Here is a 23,897-nt window from a genome sequence, read left to right as displayed (position 1 = left end):
ATGTCTGCAGAAAAGAAAAGAGAATTCTGAAAACGATGAGTCAGGAGACCTAATCCACTGTTTATGCAAAGGTTGAGGGTGTTCTTTCTGAGGAGGTCAAACTTAAGCTTGGGGTAGGTAAATTAGTCTGGTGATGAGGAGAAGAGCATTTTAGGTAGTGGCAACAGCATGTGGGGAGGACCAGAGGCAGTAAAGAACTCTAATAACTTATGTGTAAGTAAGAACCCTAACACGGACCTCCAGGATGACTTTGATCTGGTCAGTCAGTTGACCGCCCAGCAAGCAATTCAATGCTCAGCTGAGCTCTGCTGTCCACACTGTCCCTGGGAAAGTCGGTGGGATTCGTGTCACCACAGAGATATGCCGGTCACTCATTCTGACGAGTCTTTGGCATCTGGTTAGGGATGTGTACACAAGTATACTATGGACTCACAGCAGTGGGCTCAAACAGCAATGATTGTGAGGTGGGAGCAGGACCCAGCAATGTTTCGTTCTGTTGTGCATAGGGTCGCTGTGAATCGGTGCCAACTTGATGGCACCTAACAACAACAGTTTATTGCATACGCCAAGCACTGTTGTATGTGCTTTTATGTAGTAACTAATGGAATGCTTGCTAGAATACCATGAGATACCCTGGTTGCAATCCACTTGATTCCAATTGATAACAACTCTATTTAGGTTTTCCAAGTGTGTAAATCTTTATGGGAGCAGAAAGCCTTACCTTGCTCCTGAAGAGCAGCCAGCAGGTTAAAGTTGCCGACCTTGTGGTTAACAATCCAGTGCTTATCCTACCTTATATTGAGACAGATATTGCTATTATCCCCAGTCTAGACCTGGGTAAACTGAGGCACCCAGCAATCACATAATTCACCGAAGGTCATACAGCCAAGGTGGCAGAACTGGGGCATGGACCCACGCAGTGTTACTTCAGAGTCTGTGTTCCTAAGCAGTGTCATGCAACCTTGAAATGCAAAGGGATCCTATTTGAATTAAAGGGCTTGATAATCATGCTCTTTTGCAGCTCTCCACTAATGGGTGGTCCCCAATTAGTAGGGTATCATCCATGACCTCTTGTCTTCTGCCTCTCTGCAGACGCTCCCTGCTCCAACATGCTGGGGATGCTCTCAGGCCTCATTGCTGACTCCCAGATCTCCGCCTCGTCCACCCGCGAGTACCTGTGGAGCCCCAGTTCAGCCCGCCTGGTCAGCAGCCGCTCGGGCTGGTTTCCTCGGATCCCTCAGGCTCAGCCGGGTGAGGAGTGGCTTCAGGTGGACCTGGGAGCCCCTAAGATGGTGAAGGGGGTCATCATCCAAGGGGCCCGTGGAGGAGACAGTATCACTGCTGTGGAAGCCAGGGCGTTCGTGCGCAAGTTCAAAGTCTCCTATAGTCTAAATGGCAAGGACTGGGAATACATCCAGGACCCGAGGATCCTGCAGCCCAAGGTAAGCTATTCCCGGGCAACTCCATGACTTGACCCCAGACAGAGGGACTCAGTGGGGTGGTGAGGGAGTTGGGGTTGCTGATTTTCCATCTAAAAAGCCATCACCAAACCCCTACAATTTAATAATCATAACAAAACAAATACAATTGAAAGATTATTTTATGCCGGGCAGTGGCTTTAACTGCTTCATTTAGAATTTCTTTCAGTCCGCACAAGATCTCTACAAGGCAGATGTTTTTGTCCCCCCCGTCCCCCATTTTAGAGACAATAAAATGGAGGCTTGCTATCTTGCTGAGGGTCACAAGGTTTGGCTATAGTAGAGTCATGATTCAGACGTTGAAACTCTGGTTGCAGATCCAAGCGCCTAGTCACTATTCGATACTGACTTTTTATAAAGTTCTACCTCTTTGTACCCTCTTTGAGATAAAGTTTCTCTGAAATTGGCCAGGCAACCAAAGGGGATGTGGTTTTTGGAGACTCAGCTATAGAAGCTAGGGATTTACTTCCAAAAATAACTATGTTTTTCTGGATGTTGTGGCACGCCTTTGTATTTTCCTACTCTTGACTTCTTAGATCTTTCCCGCTTCTAGTACTGAGGCCAGGGAGAACCAAGAGAAACATGGGTCAGAAGTTCAAACCAGTACTGCTCACCCTTCCTACACCAGAGGGTTGAAGGGTGGCCTCAAAACAGGGTTGGGGAGCTTGAGGCGGGGAGAGGACAGCATGCATCTGTCCCTCTCCTGGCTACTGTCCAAGTTAGCCAGGCTTCTCTAGCCTCATTCCTATGTCACCCCTTGCTTTTCTAAAACAAGTAGGGCCCCCAGAAAAAGGAGGTATCACACATGTGTGTGTTTAGCCACATTGGCTAAAGAAACATTTGTATTCTGAGTCCACAAGCAAGGGCTGGCCTGGGGGTTTTGTAATTCTGATGACCACTCTTTGCTCACAATTCCTGAGGCTTGGAATGGCTCAGGGCTTGATAACCAGAACCCTCTGGACACAGCACAAGTTGGGCCACAGACTTCCCCAGGGATCGCTGACCCTGCCTCCTGACCATTCTAGAGGCCTGGGAAAAGAGACGGTCTTAACCAGGGTCACAGCCTGTGACTGTCCCCTTTTTGAAGTTACGGATTTAGGGTATCCTGAAAACTGGGATGTTCCTCCTGCATTCCTGGGGGCTCCCGGCCATTCACCTACATCAGTGACTCCAAGATGTTTTCTGGATCTGCGTTCCCCCACCCAGCTTCAGCCTAGGTAGCTCCACTGTTGTCAAATTGATGCATCCTGCTCTAGGTGATGATTCTCTTGACAACTCCCTCACTAAGCAAAGGCTTGGGGAACACTCATCAACTATGAGTGTTCCATTAGCATAGAGGCCTAGGAGCCATTCCCTCAGTAGGTTCTGAATTGGTAACTATCAGTGAACTGGACTTTCTAAACCTAGATGTTCCCTATTAGCTGAAACCGTCCCAACAGCCTAAGTGCCCTTCGTTTCCCTCCGGGAAAGTTCAGTCAGAAACTCATTCAGAGCTTACTGTTTCCCTGAGTCCTCAGCTCCAGCCCCAGATAGAGAGGAAGAACCACTGTGATTTGCTTTTTTATTTCCTGTGTTTCTGGGTTTCCATCACCTTCCCTTTGTCTGAAAACGGAGCTCATTTTCAATAACCATCCTTCTGGCTGCATATGAGGGAGAGAACTGAGAAGGAGATGGGGGATATGAGGAGAGGGGCTCCCAGACAAAAAGTACTGATAGACCTGTCTCCTGTGCAGCTGTTTGAAGGGAACATGCACTACGACACCCCCGACATCCGGAGGTTCGACCCCGTTCCGGCACAGTACGTGCGAGTGTATCCTGAGAGGTGGTCACCAGCCGGGATCGGGATGAGGTTGGAGGTGCTTGGCTGTGACTGGACAGGTAAGGTCTGTTTCCTCACAAGACCACACGTTGTTTTGTGACTCTGGCTTCCAGGATGTGCTGGGAGGGGGTCAGACTCCACGAGGGGATGAGGGTTGAGAGAAGAGCCGTCCCTGGTGAAACCCCAAGTAGCCTACTCCATGTTCTGCCTCAGCCATGGGTACTGCAGCCCCTAGACCCAGAACGACTTCTGAAGGGATGTGCTTTGTCTCTGTTAAAGGATCACTGCAGCTCTGCAACCCGAGTCTCTCAAAAACAAATCATAACTGCACACCACCCACCCAAATTCAATTAGACCCTGCCTCTTCAGGCCAGAGGGCTGTGGCTGTTGATTTAGGGAAGGGGGAAAAAACCAACCCTCATGATAATAAAGTAATTGGTTTATGTCTGAATCTGCTCTCCAGATGTCAGTGGCTAAGAGACTTCATTTTCATTTCGAAGCCACATCTGTAAAAGGCATTCATTTGCTCAGGAGGGCTGTGTTGTGGGGAAGTGGACAGAAATAGGACTTGACCCCCGTGTGTGGCAGGAGACTCAGTCACTCCTGGTCCCATGCAAGTTCTACAGGCAGGGGACACCTCTAATTCTCCCTAATGAGACGAGGCCTCTAGGCATGCCCACCCTCCTCCTGACCCAGGCCCTGCCTTCTCTCTTGACAAGCTCACTCACTCACTGCCTGCCAAAAGGAGCTTGGGTCAGCCACCCAGGGTTCGAGGGGCCAAGCCTAGAGCCAGCAGGAGAAGCAGACAGCTGAGCCAGCCTGCCCCTCTCCTCCAGGGCCCCAGGAATCCCCATTTTCCTGTCTGTGCCCTACCTGTCACTAACACTCCCAGCAGGCCATTGTGAAGGCTTAATAAGGACATGTCAGAGAAGTGCTTTTGACTCCTGAGGAGAAAAGTGCAGCCTGTGTAAGCAGCCACATTGAGGGGCGCAGGCTGGGAATTGGGCCCAAATTAGCTTCTTTCACCTTGGGGGTGAAGGCAGCCCCAGTGAAGACATTTTAGTAGGAATATACCACACGCCCCGTGTTACAGGGGTGAGGTCTCATCCCTTTGCCTCCCGCACATGGGTGCTTAAAGCCACCCTCTAGCAGGACCATGAGTTGATGTGCTTCAGTCTCCTCGGAGTCAGGATGTTAGAGCCGAAGGTTCCAGGAGCTTCTAGATCAATGGCTTCCAAGTGTGTTGCTCATGACCCACAACTTAAAATAAATTCATGTCACAACCCAATGTAGCTACATATAACCACACACGCACACATGTGCCTATAAGGTTTGGTGTGGGTACGTGCCTCGTGGTGATCCCATGCACAACAGAATCAGACTGTTGTGATTGTTAGAGCTTCCATTGCCAGGGTCCTTCCTAGTCCATCTTAGTGCGGAATGCCCCTGGAAAACCTGTGTGGCAACATCACAACAACACAGACTGCTGCTGGATGCACTTGAGGTATATTGGCCGGAGTCAAGCCTGGGTCTTACCCCTGGAAGGTTAGGATTCGAACACTGGATCACCATTGCCCCCACCTGAGATATTTGTTGGTAAGTGCCATTGAGTCGGTGCCCACATGTAATGACCCTGTACAGGGTTTCCAAGGAGCGGCTAGTGGGTCTGAACTTGTGGCTAGCAGTCCAGTGCTGATTCTTCAGCACCACGCCAGGACTTCTGAGATATCATGTATTGTTAAAGTGCATGGGCACTTGAGACAGATTGCCAGGTTCGAGTCCAGCCTTGCCCGTCACTGGCAGCATAACCTCAGAAAAGTTACTAAGCACATTGGTAAACAATGGAGCTAACGATAGTTATTTGGCTCTGTAGGATAAACACTGGACTACTAACCACAAGATCGGTGGTTCAAATTCAGCAGCCACTTGTGAGAAGCCCTATAAGGGTTGTTATGAGTCAGAACCAACTCAACGGCTCTTAACAACAACAACACTAGACTCAAGGGGCCCTGGTGGCATAAACTGTTAAGTATTGGACTGCTAACCACAAGGTAGGTTGTTTAAATCCCCCAGCCACTCACTGGGAGAAAGCTAAGGCTGTTTGCTCCTGTGAAGATTGACAGTTTTAGAAACCCAAAGAAGCAGTTTTACTATGTCCTATGAGGTCATGTAATGGTTACGAATCAGGCTGCAAACCACAAGGTCAGCAGTTCGAAACTACCAGCTGTTCCGCGGGAGAAAGATGAGTCTTTCTGCTCCCGTAAAGATTTACAGCCTCGGAAACCCTGTTTAGGGTCGCTATGAGTTGGAATCGACTCCACGGCACATAACAACAACAACAATGGGGTCATTAGAGTCCTGATGTGGTGTTGCGGGCTAATGAGTCAGACTGCAAAGTCGTTTGAACTGCAAGGTCGGTGGTTCAAGCTCACCAGCTGCTCCTTGGAAACCCTGTACAGGGTCGCTATGGGTCGGAATGGATTCAACGGCACTTAACACCAACAATAATGGGGTCACTATGAGTCAGCATTGATTTGATGGTAGTGGTTTTAGTGTTGGGTTTAATGTTAGAATCAGCATCAACTAAAAACAACAAAATGTTAGTTAGGTGTTGTTATAAGGATTAAATAAAATAAAGGCTTTGAAATACTTAAAATGCTACCCAGCACATAGCAAATGTATTATATGTAAATATAATGAAATGAAATGTAATAAAACAGGAAGGTCCCCAAAGCCATGTTCCTTCTAATCAACATACAGTGCGCACTAAAATCATATCATCTGTATTGATTAAATGCTAGCCACGACCCATTCAATTGATTTTGTGACAGATACAGTTTATAAAAATACAGATGTAAGCCAACTCCTCTTTTACAGATAGGAAAACTGAGGCCCACAGAGAGGAAGCTCCTTGCCAACCCAAGTCTTCATCCTTGCCTCCTCTTCTCTGCCCCTCTGCACCAGTCCCCTCCCACGCTGGCCCTCCTTTGTGACCAGTTGGACAATTACTAATGGCCTTTCCCCCTTACTGTCTCCCCGCCTGCTCCCCAATCTGTCCCAATTCCACTGATGGTCAGCAACAGGTTTCTCATTTCAAAACGCTGTTTGGCTGTTCCTGGGAAGATCAGAGCTGAGGCGGTGTGCTCCTCTCTGCCTCTGCCCAGCCTCCTTTCCTTTGAAGTCTCTGACATCTGGTTCCAATTGCTGGGGAACATTGCTGTGTGATGGGCAGTTACCTTGGAGCACCCAGCCAGCGTAAGCACAGCGACACAGAAGCTGTGCCCCTTTCCCCCGCTTTCCTTTATGCACCCTGCTCTCTCATTGCCTCTCCACCAAACCAGCTTACCTGTTTTACTCCCTGACATTTCCAGAAACTTCTCCTAAGTTGTGTGGCTATTTTCACATTCTAGATTTCCATCGGCTTCTGTGACTCATCCGTGGTTCAGTTCTTCATTCCTACCCCAAAAGGCTAGCAGGGAAAATAATGGGCCAGGTGGAGTTGCTGGCGGCTAACTAAGCTGACAGGGCTGCCTCACCTGCTCTTCAGTTTGTTTGTGTTTCGAATGATTACTTCTTGCTTTGCTGCTCTTAGTTTGCTTTACAATTGAGTTTGTGATTCTATGACACAGTGACAAATTTGAACTTACAAATTAGGACGCTTGGAGGTTATTTGCTATTGACTGTGGGCAAGAGGCAGACATGGAAAAGAGAGGTATGAAAGGTTATGTGCGTAGTATTTAACAGCAGAAAGGTGGCAAGTCGACCGTGAACAAGCTATTCAACATATTTAGTATTTCCTCCAGCTCCTGGCTTTAGTAAATGGTATCCTGAACAGTGCCTGACAAAGACATCTAATCACATACAATAGTGCTGGGAGCATGTATAGAAATGGGAAGAACAATGCCAGGGATTACTTAGAGCGCTTCATTGGAGGGTAACTTTGTGTTGAAGACACCACCCCACACAGCCCAGAACTTGAACACCAGTCCCCAGAAGCCCTGACTCAGAACAACAATTCCTCCCCTAAATGGTTGCAGCCTAAATGAATGGTATGTACAAATAAACCAGTGAATCAATGGCTGGATGAGTCACCTAGAATAGAAGTCAGAACACATTACCAGCAGACCAGGCTGGGCCCCACCACATTTTGCAGTTCTAGTGTGGCACTCGTTGTAAGCACTGGACTACTATCTGAAAGGCTGGTGGTTCAAACCTACCAGTCACACCAAGGAAACCCTATACAGGGTCTCTATGAGTCAGAAACAACTCAACATCATTTAACAACAACTTAGTTGAATAAATTACCAACATTTATTAGTCTAGAGATTATAAAGACAGATTTTTGACTTCTGGTAGACTTTTTTTTTTTTTTTTTTGAATTCCAAAGATCTGGTCCCACTAAGCCACCTCTTCTCAGGGCCTTGACTCCTGGAGCAATTTATGGTGACCTGCTTTCAAGCAAGCCTGGCACTGCTTTGCTGGCACTGCTATCTGTCTGCCACGCTTTACTCTCTTCCCAACCCCCAGTCGGCTTCCCTGACTGTTAGCTATTTGGAACCAGTAGCGGTTGACTCTGCCACACCCTGACCTAAGGGCACAACCCCAGATTCCTTTCCTAAAAGGAGTTTGAATCTCTCTCAGTCTAAAGGTCTTTGCATCCAGTTTTGTGTGAACACAAGCAAAACTGCCAGCAATTGTACCTCCCAGCCTGTCTGGCCTTGGTCATGGTACTCTGATGATCTGATTATAGGCGGGCCCAGAGGTCAGAAGGGTTTGTAGGGTGAGCCTTGGTTCAGGAAACTTCTGTCTGACTCAGAGCAGGCTGAAACAGAGCAAGTTTTGTGAGGGCAAAGCCAGTGGGGAAGACACCTTGTAAACTCAAGGGTCTGTGCACAGATGCCACTTCCCACATAACTGAAGCTCACTTCATCAAGCACCAACATTTCACAACCCATTTCTCATAGACAGCTTTCATTTTGTGTGTATATTATCTACCCTTCCACCTTAAACAGAATGCCCAGAGCATAGGGTAGCCTGCAGTGGGGTCAGCATTGCCTATATTCATTATTGTATCTGTGGCTCTTCTCCTGACCTTGACTCTGTTGGGTCCTTAAAAACATGGATTTTTGTCTGAGACCCTATATTAACTGTTTCTGCAGCCCAGAGACAATTCTCATTCAACCCAGACAAAGCTCCTGGCTTCAATGACAGAAAGGTGATGGCAGGGGTTTTGGTGTGTGTCTTCATTTTCCTTTTCTTTTCCTCCCTCTTCTAAAAGTTTGGAGAGGAAACTTTAAGTTTTTAGCTGCCGCAGCACCCACTTCTCTTCTTTCATTTATATACAGATTCAAGGCCCACAGTTGAGACTCTGGGACCCACCATGAAGAGCGAAGAGACCACCACCCCGTATCCCATCGATGAAGAGGCCACAGAGTGTGGGGAGAACTGCAGTTTTGAGGATGGTAAGGATGAGGCAAGAGTCATGTTTCAACTGAAAGGAATGAGTGCTGACCAGTAAAAATGAATGCTGACCTGTGGCTGGGTCAAAGGTTCAGGAGGTCTCTGGGAAGAGGTTAGGAAATGCGGGTGCTCAAGGGGAATTGGGGAAGTGACTGTATGTATGTCAGAGTGGACCCCTGGTGACGTTTTCAGAAATAGATCATTAGATCTTTCTTCTGGTGGACCTGAATCTCCAACTCTTCAGTTTGCAGCCAAGCTCATTAGCCCATTTGCGCCACCCACTCTGTTGTTATTGATTGTTGTCATTGGGTTGGCATCTGCCTCGTGACAGTCCCATGCTGAATGGCCGAATGAAAAGCTGCCCACTCCTGTGCCATCCCCATGGCCGGTTGTAATCCATAAGTCTTTCAGTGGTTGCCTTTCTGAAATAGATCACTAAGCCCTTCTTCCCTCTTCATCTGGAAGCTCTACCAAACTCCAGTCAACATCATAGCAGCAAGCAAGCTCCACTGACAGGCAGGTGGTAGCTCCACTTGAGGTCCATTGGCCAAGAATTGAACCCAAGTCTTCCACATGGAAATAGAGAATTCTACCACTGGAACGTAACCCATATACAAGGGGGCTTCCAAAAGTTTGTGGGGAAATTCCATTATCTTTTCATTCCATTTTTCCATGAAGTTTTTGAAATCCCCTTGTATTTAGATCTGTAACAACCAGTGCCATCCTTCCACTGATCCCACCGAACTCACTGATCATCAGCTGAGATAAGAACATATCCAAAGAGAGCTCCTTTGAGAAGTCATGCTTTAAGCCTTGTTTCACTGTCTTGCTGCCCAGGAGGCCCAGTGTGGTACTGTAGGATAAGCACACAAGGAGAAAGATGAGGCTTTCTGCTCTTGTAAAGATTTATTTACATCCTCGGAAGCCTAATACAGAGCCACTATGAGTTGGAAACAACTCGACTGTACTTAACAACAACCTTGCTTCCCCAGAGGAAGGAAAGCCAATCTTATCCTTCAGATTCACAATCATGATGGTTTTCCATGCTGAACTGCATCTCCAGGCACAGCCAAGTGAAGATCTGGGTGATTTAGTCCATATGGTCCATGATAGTCACAATAATTCAGCAGTTAACCGTTACGTCACTGCATTTTCCTGTGTCTTCCACCACCGCTGGTGTAAGGAAGTGTACCAACTATGATTCTATGGCTAAGGCATCCCATCCCCTAATTGGTAGTGTACGTCAAAGAAGAGCAGAAATGTGAAAAGGCACCTTCGAGTCATGCCTTCACAATGAAGGGACTCCTCGTTTGGGGATCCATCTCTGTACCTGCGAAATCTATCTTGCTTTTGTTTTATCTTCTAAGTATACCCAAATCCAATAAAAACAATAATTGGCAAAGCCCAAAAGTAAATCACATCTTCAATTATACTGCTAAGGTCACCGAGTTTGTGGATATTCCTCATAAACCACAAAGTTTGGAACACCTGGCATTTTTGGCTAGAATGTAAAGCTTGACAGCCTCAATTTACTGTAAATTACTGATTATTAAGAGTTCATTAAAGAAAATGAAGGAAGATTGGCGAAGACATTTGGGAAGAGATGGAGACATATAGATGTAGCACCAACTGGGTCGGTGCATGGTGACACCCATCAGTCCTGTTTGCTCAGACACTTGACAGGGGCAACGCGCTGCACTGACGGAGTGGATGTCTCTAAGATGTGGCTGCAAAGAAGAGCGGGAGGAAAGCCAAAAAGAAATGCTGAAGTTGTGTGACTGAAAAATGCTAATTTAATGCATATGCTTTGGGGAATGTGCTTTTGTGTATTGTGTGGGTGGGTAAAGGGGAGATACTATTGGTCAGGGTTAGTTGAATGCAGAATTCTGACATTTTAATGAACTTGTTTTTGTTTTATGAAGAAAAGAAGGAGACTTGGAGAATCTTCCAAGACATGTTTAAGATAGTTTGAGAGCCAAAAATGGAATGCACAGGGAGTTAATGTATGGTATTGGATTAACAGAGTTAGCTTGTTGGGGGTAGGAATATGGACTTCTATCTAAACGACAATCCAAAGGCAAATATAAGAGTCCTGCTGCAAAATTTCAGAAGTTTATTTTTAATATAATTGTCCCGTTTAAAGTGGTTTCTTTCCTTTGAGGTTTCTTTGGCAGTTCCTCCCTTCTCTTTTTGCAAAAGATCTTTCTGTGGAATTTGGATCCTGAGATACAGCATGCATGTAAACATTGGGAAGGAATTATGGTGTATTGAATTACTCCATATTTTTTAGCAGAAAAAAATAGAAATTCAGAAATTACAGGGAGGAGGGATGGTGAGGGCTAAAGGCTGACTTTTCAAGCCACAGGTGGCTACTTCTATAATCGATTCCATGCGCTTCTTCTCGATGAAAGCTGACTTTGGCCAAGAGTGGGCCAACATGAAATCTTTTCTGTTGGGAAGGGGAGGAACAGACAGGGCGTCCTGCCACCAACATCAACAGTGCTCTTTCCCTCAGGGGTGACCCCTTCTCACCCCCATGGTGAACAATTGTTTCCACCCGTTGGCTGCTCCCTTATAGACTTCCCTATTCCTGCATCCTAGGCCTTCCCCACGGAAATCCCTCTCTGGGAAGCCTGGGAAGGGAAGTGAGAAGGCCAGAGACCCCACTTCCTGCTACCAGCATCAGCCGGCACCTTCCTGCTGTCTCATAACCACTTCAGGCAAGCATCCAGACTTGGGTTCCCATTTTCTCTCTTTCCCAGAATTCACCTCTACCTCCACTTAATCACACATTTGACATCAGCTCAAACTGGATTCTTAGAGCTGGATGGAACCTCAAAGAAACCTTTGGGTTCAGTCTTCTGACTTAGGCAGGTGAAAAATCAGAGCAGACAGACTAAACCACAGTGTCATTGTCAGTTGCTGTTAAGTTGATTGTGACTCACGGTGAGCCAGGTGTGCCATAGTAGAACTGTTCCATGGGGTTTCCAGGGCTTATCTTCCAAGGCACCTCTGAGTGAGTTTGAATCGCCAATGTTTTGGTTAGTAGTCAGCACTTAACCATTTGCACCACTCAGGGTCTTCTCTGGCCATTGTGTGGTCACTCTTTAAAAACTTCTATTGCTCCTGGAAACCTGATCTGCAGACACTCTACGTGATGTGAAATTATTTTCCTTCTGGTCAGAGCTCTAAGCTGGGCAGTCGGCTGGTCTGTCCCCTTCATTTTGCCGAGTTGTCCCCATCTTCTGAAACAAGAGACTTAACACAAAGAGGTATAGGGTAGCACACAAACCTTCCTTGTTCCTGAGGTCACTTTCTCCTCCCTGGCCAGGCACCTCTCAGGCACTGCAGCTTCTCTGGATGCTAATGGGCTGTCCCATTACTTCTGAGAGCAGGTTGGCAGGAGATGAGATAATACATTTTTGGGAGCCAGACATTGACTGAGACACTGGGGAGACATTCTTCACTGGCATTTAGGGAACAGCAGTTTTCACATTTGTCTGCTCTCCAAGGTGGACCAAAGAGGCTGAGTAGAGCTTGAAGCCATTTGGTGGCCTCATTTATAATTGCTTACTATGGGAACCGCTGGCAGATTTGGCTTTCATGCCTGGGAAGGATGAGACCAAAGCCTGACCCGAAAGCTAGTGATCTCCAAAATGAGTTAAATGAATGAGCAAAAGAAACCACTTCTTTCTCTGCTCTCCACTTAGGCCTTGCCAGCCACGTCAGCAGAACCGCTGTGGCTATTCTCTGAACCCACTTCATTTGCCTTCCTTGGGGATATTTTTTTTTTCCCTTTCAGACAAAGAATTGCAGCTCCCTTCAGGATTCAATTGCAACTTTGATTTCCCCGAGGAGACGTGTGGTTGGATATACGACCATGCCAAGTGGCTGCGGAGCACCTGGACCAGTAGCTCCAGCCCAAATGACCAGACGTTTCCAGGTAAGCCAGCTGCCAATTGAGAGATGAAAGAGTTAAAAGCCAGCCTCTTCCACGTTTTTCAGCTCCCGGATCCCCTTACAAGCTTTATAACTTCCCACCGCAGAGCAATCTTCTGCTCTTTGCCCACAAACCACCACAGTCTTTGCTCAAGACGTCACCCCACAGAATAGTTGGTTGGTGGTTTGTAGCCCTCTCCTGTGATTACAGCATAGCTTGAGAGTTGGGAGGGAGACAGGGAGACCACGAAAAAAGAAAGAAAAGAAACAAAGAAGGAGGGTTTGGGAGGTCTTAGGAGATGGGACAAGTCAATGTCCCCTTGCTCCCATAGCCAACCTTTGCTGCCACCATCTCAGAGTGTCTCATCAACTCGAAACTGGGTTGGTTCATACCATGACTCACGGAGAAATCATTAGCCTTCAGTTGAACTGATACTGCTTTGAGGGTATTATCTCTTACATAGAAAACAAAGTCAAAGGACTGAAATGGGTACCAGGCTTCCAGAAAAAAATGTTGCTGCTGGTCTTTGAAATATTAAGCCCACACTTTTGGTTTTTAAAAGCCAGATTTGAGAAGACTTTGTTAGCACTGTTGACAGAAAAGGGTTGCCTTTAACCTTGTAATCAGTAAGTAAGAATGATCTACTATCTGTACCCTCGGAGGAGTGGGGGGAGGCTGCTTTGTAATGTTTGCCTCTTTCCATGGTGTGAATGCTCCTATCCATCTACCATAGGGTCAGGTTAACCTCACAGCAACTCCATGTATGTCAGAGTAGAACTGTGCGCTCCATGGGATTTTCAATGGCTCTTTTTTTTTGAAGTAGTTCTCCAGGACTTTCTACCAAGGTACTTCTGGGTAGATTTGAACTTCCAGCCTTTCAGTTTACAATTAGGCATGATAACCATTTACACCATGGCACTGTAGGATAAGCACTGGACTGTTAAGTGTAAGGTTGGCTGTTCAACCCAGCAGCTACTCCTTGGAACCCTACAGCATCACTATGAGTCAGAACTGACTGGACAGCACTTAACAACAACAACAACAACATCTAAGGACTCCTACCATGGCTGAATTTGAGCTACTAATATGAGGTCATTAGAGGTAGGTTGAGAAGTGCAATCTGTTGAGTCATAGAGTTTTTCTGTATTACAAATACAGTAGATTAACTGCCATTGAGTCAATTCGACTCATAACAACCTAGTATAGGGTTTCTAGGAGCAGCTAGTGGTTTGAACCTCTGACCTTTAGTTACCAGTCCAGTGCTTATCCTGCAGACACTTGTTAAATGCTGTAGAGTTGGTTCAGACTCATAGTGACCTTATATAGGGTTTCTGAGGAGAAGGTGGTGGGTTTGAACAGCCGATCTTGTGGTTGTGGTCCAGTGCTGATCTTACAGCACCACTTAGTAGTCCCTAGTAGACTATACTGAAATAATTAGAAACTGATGAGTTTTAAGTATTTCTTACCTTTAGTTTTAAAACAAAATTTATTTATGTTTAGATAAATTAATTTTTAATAATGACTGTGCTTAGCAACTGGCTTGCTGAATTCTAGAAAATTTAATAGTTGGTTCGTACAAGTTGGTTCCAGCACACCACTGGCTAGCTTTAGACTTTCATCTGTTCCAACCTGAGTCATGTGGTTATTAAGCACTGTTGGTTCCAACTCATAGCCACCCTGTTTAGGGTTTCCAAGAAGTGGCTGGTGGGTTTGAACTGCCCACCTTGTGGTTTGCAGTCCAGTGCTGATCCTACAGACACTAGTTGTTGTTAAGTGCCATCGAGTCGGTACTGACTCATAGCGACCTTATGCACAGCAGAACCAAACACTGCTGCCATTTTGCCAATCCATCTCGCTGGGGGTCTTCCTCTTTTTCTCTGACCCTCCACCTTAACAAACATGATATCTTTCTCCATCGACTGGTCCCTCTTGACAATATGTCCGAAGTATAAGAGATGAAGTTTGGCCATCTTGGCCTCCAAGGAGCACTCTGGCTGCACTTCTTCCAAAACAAATCTATACAGACACTGGTAAACTATATTAAAATAATTAGAAACTGACGAGATTAAAGCATTTGTTCCCTGAGGGAGAAAGATGAGGCTTTCTGCTCCTACGAAAATGTAAAGTCTTGGAAATCTTATACAGGGTCGATATGAGTCAGAACTGACTCAATGGCACTTAACAACAACAACAAACCTTTCATTTTTAAATATGATTTATTTATAAGTTTATATAAATTAATTTTTAATAGTGACTGTGCTTAACAACTGGCTTGCAGAATTCCAGAAAATATAACAATTGGTTCTTGCGAGCTGCTACAAGTCATTTCCAGCACTCCACTGACTGGCCTTAGATATTCCTCTACCTCAGTCCCTGCCACACTGTTGTGGTTAAGTGCCAACTCATAGCAACCCTGTATAGGGTTTCCAATGAGTGGCTGGTAGGTTTAAACCACCGACCTTGCAGTTAGCAGTCCAGTGCTTATCCAACAGAACCACACCAAGACTCCAGTTTGGGTCATAGGTCCCCATAAGCATCTGAAAGGACAGGAGTTAGTTCTGGAAATGAGTAGATCAGAGTTTACTGAGTACAATGGGAAAAGGCTAGAAAATGAAAGGAGGGTGAGAAAGCTCCTCCAGCCTCTGGGAGAGTCCTAAAGGGCTGCGGTGCTACCCCTTACTGTCCCTTGACCCCACCCCAGAGGGTGGCAGTGGGGCCAACAGAGAGAGCACGTCAGGCCAGCCTCGGAAACACTCCCACTCTTGTGTCCCAGTGGGCCACAGCGTCTGCTCTGGAGAAAAACATTTTCATATTTCAAGTGTTTATCTCTTCAACGTTGGAGTGCTCAGAGAGATTAATATCTGAAGATCACCACAGCCTCAGGCAACAGGAGAGAACACTTACCCTAGCCCCAGCCTTAATCACCCTCCCCCCTCTCTGTTCACTGCAATAATGTTTAATTAATATAATGAGCCTCCTGCATGTTGGGAAAAAAAATACTTATTTTTATAACCCAGCCTGGATTTTTTCATTTCATTTCCTCTCCTGTGAGACTTGGTCCAATTAATTGGTTGTCTTTCCCCACCCCCACTTTTTATTCAAATGTAAAGAAGGTTTATGGGTATGTGTGTGTGTATATGTAGTATTTATGTATGTGCTTGTGTGTTTATATGTGTATGTATGTGTTTGTGTCTGTGTTTCTGCCTGGAGCTATTTGTGGGGTTTTGTGTGATTGTGTTTGTAAATGTGTATAATCGTGTGTTTTGTGTGTGTGTGCATGACTGTGTGTCTATGTATGAGTGTGTTTCTGGTTCATATGCATGAGTAGATATATGTCTGCAAGGAGTGTGTGTGGGGACATCTTGGTACAGGCGCTTTGGATAAAGGAATATAGATGTTATTTCTGTATGGGGTGGGGAGATTTATTAGATCTTATTTAGCATCCAGACTCCTAATGTGATGCTACAGGATAAGCACTGGACTACAAACCCACCAACTGCTCCTTGGAAACCCTATCCAGGGTCACAGTGAGTTGGAACCTACTCAATGGAATGTAACAACAATAGCAAGTCAGCATCCATCTTCAGGTTCTTTCTAGTAATTCTAGCCTCTTCCTTTGCTGTAAGAATAGTTGAGACTAACCCTGCCTGAAGCTGCAAGACCACCAATTAGCAAGTGACAGTTCTGAGAGAGCTTAAGTTACTCGCCAGTTGACCCTGGCCTTTTACAGCTGCCCCTTTGCCTCTACCTCCTCCTGGCCCAGTCTTTGCCCTCACCTGAACACCACGTTCATGTCCACTGACCCTTGCTACTGGTTGGGAATTCTAGTCTTTGTCCTCATTCCACTTGATTCATGACACCCTGCGGTTTGAGAGGGCTTCTCAGAGCAGGCTAGAGAAGTGGGCAGAGTTCCAATCTTTGGCTGAATAGATGGGGACAGAAAGAAAATTAGGGCCATACGGAACTGCTAAATCTAATGTTTTCCACCCTTATGATACTGAGAAGGAAAATAATTATTTTCCTCTTCCCTGAGGAGTCCCCAAAGTTTGGGAAAGCGGCACTCCTGACAGGCCGCCAGAAAACAAAATCTTATTACTATTCTCAGAGCCCTTCCCTCTAGCTCCCCAAGATTTTTAAAAGGCGTTTTCTGTATTTCCCATTTTCCTTCTTACAAAACTTGGTATTGGGCTCCAAAGTGGGAGAAGATAGAAAGCCTTTTCTATTCAGGGTGGTCCTTTCTTTTTTTTCTTCTTCAAAAAAATGGGGCCCAGAGGGGAGCAGTTGGGAGAAAGGAAACAGCTGTGCTTGGTTAGGGGCAGGGCAAATGCTAATGGGTCCCGAGTAGCTGGCTCCTTCCTAGTCAAACCTGCAAGCCTGAAAAGCGCCCACACTTGGCTATTTCACAAAAAGGAGACCATTCTCCTCCTTTGAGAGAAGTATGCCATATGTTTCATCCCCTTAGTAGATAGGCAAACAGAAGTAATTAAATTTAAGAAAGGAGAGGTGCCCGGAAAGTGTGCATGAGTAGGGGTGGTGGAAAAGAAAGGAGTCAAAAGAGAAGGAACCATGTGGAAATCGCGTACACAGCCTATTTGATTAGAAGTGTCTGTGGAAACTACTTACATTCCTTAGATATTTTCAGATTTAGTTGTTTTTGCTTTTTTTTTTTTTTTTCCTTTTAAGTAAGCAATTAGTTCTGTCCTTTTGGCTGGTGGTAATGGTTGCTCAAGGCCGACAAGACACCCACTGGTTTTATTTTACTGTTTTTGTTTTTAAAATTAGTCTTTTAAGCCACTCAGGATTTTTTTTTTCTTTTCTTCTTCTTCTTTTTATTTATTATTATTTTTTTTTAGCTCTTTGCTTGTGGCTTAGCTGCCTGCAGTGTGTTCCTACTGTCCCCCGGAGACCTTGGTCCAAATTCAGTGACCCCTGGTGGTTGCAAAGGAGCTCAGCTTTTTAAAGTTGATTTGACCATAAAAGAGTTTGCAGGGAAAATCAAATTCCGGTCTTTAAAGAACAAGGCAGAAAGTCCTTAAGATGATACGGTGAGCATGTGTCTAGAACTGCACTGTTCAATACAGTTAGTTGTTGCTAAGTGCCATTGAGTGACCACTCATAGTGATCCTGTATAGGGTTTCCAAGGAGTGACTGGTTCAAACCCACTAGCCACTCCTTGGAAAGCCTATACAGGATCGCTATGAGTCAGAACTGACTCGATGGCACTTAACAACAACAACAAAGTTAAATACAATTAAAAATTCAATTCCTCCATGGTTCTAGCTACATCTCAGGGCCCAGTAGCCACTCAAATTTGAACAGCACATTCCCATTTTCGAAGACTGTTGTATTAGACAGTGCTGCTGTTCCGCTGTCCCACTTTGTGGAGTCCTGGTGTGGCACTCTGGGTTAATGCCCTTGACTGCAAGATCAGTTTGAACAGCAAGGTTGGCAGTTCAAGCTCACCAGCCACTCCTTGGAAAACCTATACAGGGTTGCTGTGAGTCAGAACCAACTTGATAGCATTTAACGACAAAACCAGCTGTCCACTTCATCAGCTTCCAGGGCCCTTGCTGATGCTTTCACTCTTTGTTTTGTACAAACTAAGAGAGAGATATGTCTCCTCTACAATCCTGTGGTGTTTGTTGTTGTTGTTAAGTGCCATCGAGTTGGTTCCAACTCATAGTGACCTTGCATAGGGTTTAAAGGAACAGCTGGCAGGTTTGAACTGCTGACCTTATAGTTCACAGTCCAGTGCTGATCCTACAGTGCCACACCAGGATCTCTTGGTGGGAGTGTTCACGTGCTTCTAGTTTTAATTGTGCATTCCTACCTTCAGTGTGAACAGCCCTAGTAAAACAAGCAAGTTAAATAGTATTAAGTGACATAGGAACTATTTCAATAAAAAAACTATCCTAAGTACTAAGTCATACCAGTAATAATAATTATCATCATTGTAATTATATATGGAGCCCTGATAGCATAGTGGGTTACTCATTAGGCTGCTGACTGCAAAGTCAGCAGTTTGAACCAACCAGCCACTCAACAGGAGAATTATGAGGCTTTACACTCCCATAAAGATTTACAGCCTCAGAAGCCTATACAGGTTTGCCATGAGTCAGAACCAACTTGATGGCATACCACCACCACCATAATTATACAACTCTATTATTATTATTGGAATGAGGCAAGAAGAATAGAGGTAAAGGGTGCTATTCTAGTCCCATGTGATTGATTTCAGAATCCTCGAAATGTGTGGTCTCCCTAGATGTGTACTGTTGTACATTGGTGAACCTTGTGAAAGACAATTAGAATAGTACTTCTTTTCAATAACTTAAAGCCCAGGGGGCGCTATAAAGAAAACAAATGACCAAAGCCCATTTGTAATGGAGAAGAGATTGAGGTTGTCAAGGACTTCATTCTTCTTGGATCAACTATCAACACTTGCAGAAGCAGCAGTCAAGAGATCAGACGACGTATTGCACTGGGCAAATCTGCTGCACAGGAACTTTTTAAAGTATTGAAGAGCAGAGATGTCAGCTTGAGGACTAAGGTGCGCCTGACCCAAGCCATGGTATTTTCAATAACCTCATATGGATGCAAAAGCTGGACAGTGAATAAGGAAGATCATAGAAGAACTGATGCCTTTGAGTTGTGGTGTTGGAGGAGAATACTGAAAGTGCCGTGGACTGCCAAAAGAACCAATAGATCTGTTTTGGAAGAAGTGTAACCAGAGTGCTCCTTGGAGGCCAAGATGGCTAGGCTTCGTCTCTCATACTTTGGACACATTGTCCGGAGAGAACAGTCTCTGGAGAAGGATGTCATGCTAGGTAAGGTGGAGGATCAGAGAAAAAAAGGAAGACCCCCAACGAGATGGATCAGCCAGGTGACATCATTAATGGCATCAAGTGTGGCGGCGGTAGTGAGGTTGGCCCAGGATCGGACATTGTTTCGTTCTGCTGTGCATGGGGTCGCTATGAGTTGGTTCCGACTCGATGGCACCTGACAACAACAACAATGGTGTGCTATGATGAAAGGACAGAGCATTGGCTGCCTAGTATTTACATGCTTACAGGACTGAGAAAACAGAACCTTGGCTCTAGGTTCATGAACTAGCTTGAGTAGGAGTAAGTCAAGACCTTAATGTTCTGAGATATGAAAAGTGACTGTCCCACCAGATGGAAGTGGCAAGTCTATTGACTCTTCATTTGACTTGTTTTGAAGCAAGTTCAGCCATTGACTATGTCCCATTAGAACAGCAGCCAGGACACACACAGGAGAAGATAAAGTGTGGGTGGGTGTGGATGGGTGGATGATCGCAGGGAGATTAAAGGAAATAAATGATGAGTGCACTATCTTATGATGGGCTTGATTTTTAACAGGGAACTAACAGTGACTGTGAATTAAAAAGCAACAGAAGATTTTCCTCATAGGTGGGGCTGATGGCAACAGGAAGCCCAGGCACTGAATTAGTATTAGATTGAATTGCCTTCAGAAAAAGGTGATACAGCCACTGCAAATACAGAAGCAAGAACTTTTTATCTATCATAGTCTGCAGCCCAAAGACTAGGAACAGCTTGGCTAAAAGGAAGTCAATATTTAAGGAATCCTTTCAACTGGAAAAGAAAGAAGAGAGACCTTTCTTAAAGGACAGTAGGAACATATCTCTGGCTTTGTAGAAAAGACAACAGTAGCGAGTAAAAACTCTTCTCTGTTTCTGAACATCATGATTGGTCAGTCACATTCCCCAGCCACATGTTGCTTGATAATGAGGGGGGCACCCTAAGTACCAAATGACAAAAACAAACAAAAGGCTGCAGAGACCAAGCCTGAAATTTCAGATATCCACAGAATGGTCTATTATAAGCCTTGAGACCATCCTGCTACATTCACCCAAAGTCAGTGTTTCCCTTAACAGGTTGCTGATTTGAGAACCTTAGCAGAGACGCACTGACCTTGGGAGGCCAGCTGAGGAGCTGACTCATGTTTTAAGCATGACCTATACAAAGTGACTATGTCTCCTGCAGCACTAAATATTCTTTCAGATGGTTGTTCTAGTAGGAGGGCAAATGCTAGCCAGGAGATGTGTGTGTTGGACAGATGGTGTGTTTGGCTTTGCAATAGCCAGAAAGCTCAAGATGGTGATGGATTTCAGGGTTTGGGAAGGTGTAGCACAATTGATTCTATTGCTCTTTGGCCAACCATAGTTACGTGTTCATACAGTACTTATTCCACTGAAGCCAGATGCAGCCATAAATTGCCGGGTGAACTATCAGGAGACCCTTCTCAGAGGCAGCAGCAGGTTACAACAGCGGAATGGCCCTGTCCTCTGAGCTTCCTCTGTGCCCTTTTGAACTCTCCTGTTGTTCATTCCCATGTAATTGTTTCCCCTGTTTTGTGGGCAACAACAGATGTTCTGAGTCAAGGACCTAACAAAATGTCAGATTCTGGAGGAGAGGGATTGTATCTCTGGAATATTTTTTCTTCATTCTCTCTCAGCAACTGAGCACATTTACTTCCCATTGTCTTGCTTGGAAGCTCAATGCAGACATTGCAATTGAAACCCCATGCTGCAAATGAAGTTTCTTCTTCTGGAGTATCTCAATGTACAGCTTTGATTGAAGTGTTCCATTGTTAGCATCACAACCTTCAGCTATAAGAACAAGATGGCGGCCTCTAGTAGGCAGGGCTGGTTCTTAGCCGGTCAGTTGCCATGTTCTGGCCACTTCTTAACAAATCCAACGGACTTTTCCCTTACAGTCATTAAGTTCCAAGTATATCAAACAAGTAGTCAACCTGTGGCATGCCTGCCTTTTTCTCTATCATGTAGTCGATAGCGACTGTGTGCTTACAGCCTAGAAGCGTGTATCAGCGGTGGGCCATAAATTGGCCCAGAACAAACTTGCAGCTCAGTGTTTGTACTCCAGGAGCACACTTGAGAGGCATCAAGGAAGACCCGCCACCATAATTGCAGGCCGAGAAAGCAGACCTTTAGAGGGTCAAGGGTCGTGTTTCCTGGGGAAGGGAAGACTAAAAGTTCTAATTCCTCCAACTAAAAATGTTTCTAAGTCATAGGGCAGAAACTGGCTGTGCTACATCAGAGATAAAAAGAGGAAGTGTGTCTAAATGACAACAGGAAACTTAGAACTGGATGCTCCTGACAGAGTTGTAGCCCAGAAAACATAGTGCTGATGTGGCCTAAGGAATCGCCTTCTCTGGACAATATAAAACAAAGGGTGGGCAGCTGTTTTCAGCATGATTCCTGCAGGAGGCAGGGCTGGCCTGCTCTAAACAATCTCTTAAGGTCCAGCTCTGGTTCCAGAATCATGTAATGTGTTATTTCACCTATTGTCGATTGACACAAAAGACTATTTTATAAACACTGTGTGATGAACAAGTTGGGACTAGCTAGTTTCTGGAGTAGGGCAGATCTGGGGAGCCAGTCTTGTTCCTGAAAACATCTTTATTGTACTCAGACCAAACCACACTTCCTTTTGGGTCTTAGGATGGCCTTTCCAGGTTATTTGTTTTCTTTCTATCCCTTTTTCTTGATAATAAAGGAAAGGCATGCACCGGAGGCAGTGTATAACAAGTGGCGTAATGATAATGGTAGTAACATTTATTGAGTTTTTATTGTGTGCCTGTTATTGTGCAAAGTACTTTATATAGCTTGTTCCATTTACCCCTCCCCACAACTTTACACAGTAATACTGTTACTACATCCAATTTACAGATGGAAAGACTGAGACATTAAAAGTTAGTGAACATTAGGCTGGGATTCTAACATAGGTTAGAGGCCTTGCAATGGTGCTAATATGATCTGAGTCCAATCAGGGCTTGTATCTTATTTCTATCACTCCCTAGAAATGGTCTTGGACCCATTACTTCAATTTTCTGAACCTTAGCTGTTTTATTAGTAAACATGAAGAAAATAATACATATTTCACTGAGCTGTTGGGGAAATTACAAAAGATAAAGTAGGTGAAGCACCCAATATAACCCTGTAGTCTAATGCCTGGCACTAGTAGGTGCTCAGTTAACATCAGATTTCTTCCCCCACATCCCCTCCCGACCCCTACCCTCTGCTTCCCTTCCCCATCCCTTCCCTTTACTTTCCCTGGTCTGAACCATTCCTTCATGATGTCCATCGATCTAATCAGGCCTCTCTCTGTGACAGGCAGGGACGTTCCTGCTGCAGCTCTGAGTCCCTCTGACTGATGTCTACTGCTAATTCCTTAAATTTACATATCATCTTTCTTCCCTGGAGCTCATAGCACTTAACAGACAAGTGGGGCACAAATGATTTAACTAAGTGAAATTCAGAGGCCTGCTTGTCTTGAGATTCTGCAAACTAGTGGATTAGCTCAGATGTCAGCACTGAATTATGATCCTTCAGCTGCTCGTGCGTAACACGCCACTAGCATTAACTCCCTGGTCTTCCAACAGTCCTTTAAATCATGCATAGCGATTATCATCTTATTGTAAGAGAGAACAGAGAGGAAATGCGAGGAGAGAAGAGGGGGATGTCTATGGTCCCTGGGAGAAGCAGTCCAGGAAACCTTTGGTCCAATTGTGCTTTAAGTTTTAGTAACAAGACAGGTAAGTAAATATAACAGCCCCAGATAAAACCCAGTCAGCCCGGCTCTTCATACCTCCATACACATTTTACTTATGGAATTCTAGCCATTATGCTATGATTCCCCCTCCTCGAAAGAATATAAATTCACACAAGTGACAGTATTTCTGCCAAGCAGTTTTCAGGCAGCAAGTCAGTCTTATTTGTGAAACTGTAAAGGAAGAAGACTGAACAATAAGTCTCTGGAATTTGATTTTCTTTACATTTGAAGTGGAAACAGAGATGGCTTAGAAATCACCAGAAGCATGGAAGTGTTTGGAGGTTTCAGTGGTGATTCAGTCACCCTGTCATTGATTCACCTTTGAAAAGGGCTGCTGGCTCTGGAGGGTAGGAGGGAACTGAGCAGGGATTATGACTCCAAGGGATTACCAGAGGTTCCAGGGTTTCTCCCTCTGCCCTTGTTTCCAACACACAGCCTCCCATCATTCTTATTCTATTTGTTTGCTATTTACTCACAGAAACAAAATTTTCTTGGGGCAGGGGGAGTATATCTATATCTATGTCTATATCTATACTGTATCTATCTATCTATCTATCTATCTATCTATCTATCTATCTATCTATCTA

At 45.1% G+C, this 23,897-nt stretch overlaps 1 protein-coding gene across 7 annotated transcripts in view; it reads left to right on the top strand.

Moving 5' to 3' along the window:
- NRP2 (neuropilin 2) overlaps positions 1–23,897 on the top strand; it is a 146,900-nt gene that overhangs the window by 75,391 nt on the left and 47,612 nt on the right. For 6 of the 7 annotated variants that reach the window (XM_006861949.1, XM_006861950.1, XM_006861951.1 and 3 more), the window contains exons 9-12: positions 1,093–1,442; positions 3,212–3,356; positions 8,643–8,759; positions 12,560–12,700. In XM_006861949.1, coding sequence (XP_006862011.1) covers positions 1,093–1,442; positions 3,212–3,356; positions 8,643–8,759; positions 12,560–12,700 — 753 coding nt within the window. Of the gene's footprint in view, positions 1–1,092; positions 1,599–3,211; positions 3,357–8,642; positions 8,760–12,559; positions 12,701–23,897 lie in introns of those variants that run through there. The other variant, XM_006861954.1, reaches the window with a different exon arrangement.

The sequence above is a fragment of the Chrysochloris asiatica genome, unplaced genomic scaffold (genome assembly GCF_000296735.1).
Source record: "Chrysochloris asiatica unplaced genomic scaffold, ChrAsi1.0 scaffold00045, whole genome shotgun sequence".
NCBI lineage: Eukaryota > Metazoa > Chordata > Mammalia > Afrosoricida > Chrysochloridae > Chrysochloris > Chrysochloris asiatica.
Note: the sequence above shows the minus strand (reverse complement) of the source record. Positions and strands in the feature narration are given on the sequence as shown.